General features: G+C 43.8%; 2 protein-coding genes across 2 annotated transcripts in view; both read left to right on the top strand.

Moving 5' to 3' along the window:
- The window catches only part of LOC106810020 (xylose isomerase-like), a gene marked incomplete at its 3' end in the record, with an annotated part of 4768 nt that extends 3709 nt beyond the window's left edge, over positions 1-1059 (top strand). The window contains 1 exon segment of the mRNA XM_014813272.1: positions 918-1059. Within this exon segment, the coding sequence (XP_014668758.1) occupies positions 918-1059 (142 nt within the window).
- An 82-nt stretch (positions 1060-1141) lies between these two features.
- LOC106810018 (xylose isomerase 2-like) overlaps positions 1142-1280 on the top strand; it is a 2133-nt gene continuing 1994 nt past the window's right edge. The window contains exon 1 of the mRNA XM_014813270.1: positions 1142-1147. Within this exon, the coding sequence (XP_014668756.1) occupies positions 1142-1147 (6 nt within the window). The remainder of the gene's footprint in view (positions 1148-1280) is intronic.

Below are 1280 nucleotides of genomic sequence, written 5' to 3'. Positions count from 1 at the left end.
ATTATTGTTATTATTATTATTATCCTTTTTCTTTTGTGTACGTTATTGTTACTGTTATTGTTGTTTCTGTTGCTATGGTTCTCATCGCTACGTTATTGCATCAACACAGTGGATGGTCTCTCATCATGAAGTGTGCAATATTATTGTTTTTACAGACGCAATGACTGTGATCGGGTTTTTAAAACACTTTGGCCTGTCCGAGCACTTCAAGGTAAGCCACAGTTACTAACTGCCATTCTATACTAGCTATTCTATAAATTGCCGATCAATATATCGATCACCGTCAATCGATGTGGGACTGATTTATTTATAGATTTTAACTTTGCTGTAGCTTAACATCGAGCCAAACCATACGACACTTGCAGGTCACTGCCACGAGCATGATGTCACCATGGCATCAGCGTAAGTACCTGCCTGTTACCGCGCAAGTACCATCTATTGCCGCGAGTAGTTATAGTGACAAATCTCTCTCCCGTAATAAGATAATATTCTTCTCTATAACTTTCCCCTTCTCTCGCGCGGTCTCTCCCTCCCTCCTTGCTGCTATGACGGAACACGACTAATAATGCGGCTGTAATAACCGATTGTTATTGCCGCAGCAAAAAGGCTCCACGTCACTTGGCTGCCTCCTTGCTTTCTAACTCTCTCGCTCTTTCTCTCTCCCTTTCGTTCTTTCTTCCTCTCTTTCTCTCGTTCTTTTTCTCTTTTTCTCTCTCTCTCTTTCTCTCTCTCTCTCCCTCTCTTCCACACTCGTTCCTTCTCTTCTCTCTCTCGCTCTTATTCTTACCTTACCAGTGTCCACAGTATCTTTTTCCTCTCTCCACATCTCTCCGTCTCGCTCTTTATCAAGCCATGTTAAAGTATTGTTAAAGCAATCTCCTACACGGTCACACATTTGCGTCCTTGCGTACGTACAGGAGCGGACCCGTTTGGTGGCGGTACGTTGGTCAGGCCCTGGGATGACGGAACCAACACGCTGGGCAACTGCAAGCGCCGACTGAGAGTTGCTTTCGAGTTTTTCACGAAGCTCGGTGTCAAATATTGGACATACCATGATAGGTACGGGGCAGACACGAGAAGAAGAATAGTGGGGATGATAGCTCACGACAACGGAAAGTTACGTTTTTAGTAATTAGTGTTAATGAGTGTAGCGTCATAGACAGGTACTGATGTCGCGATTTATTACGAAATGCTAATTCAGAAAGAGAATCAGAACGAGAAAAAGAGAGAGAGAGATAGAGAGCAAGGAGGCAGCCAAGAGACGTGGAGCTTTTTTGCTA

The sequence above is a fragment of the Priapulus caudatus genome, unplaced genomic scaffold, assembly GCF_000485595.1.
Source record: "Priapulus caudatus unplaced genomic scaffold, Priapulus_caudatus-5.0.1 Scaffold404, whole genome shotgun sequence".
In the NCBI taxonomy this organism is placed as follows: Eukaryota; Metazoa; Priapulida; class Priapulimorpha; order Priapulimorphida; family Priapulidae; genus Priapulus; species Priapulus caudatus.
This window is presented reverse-complemented; position numbering and strand designations above follow the sequence as displayed.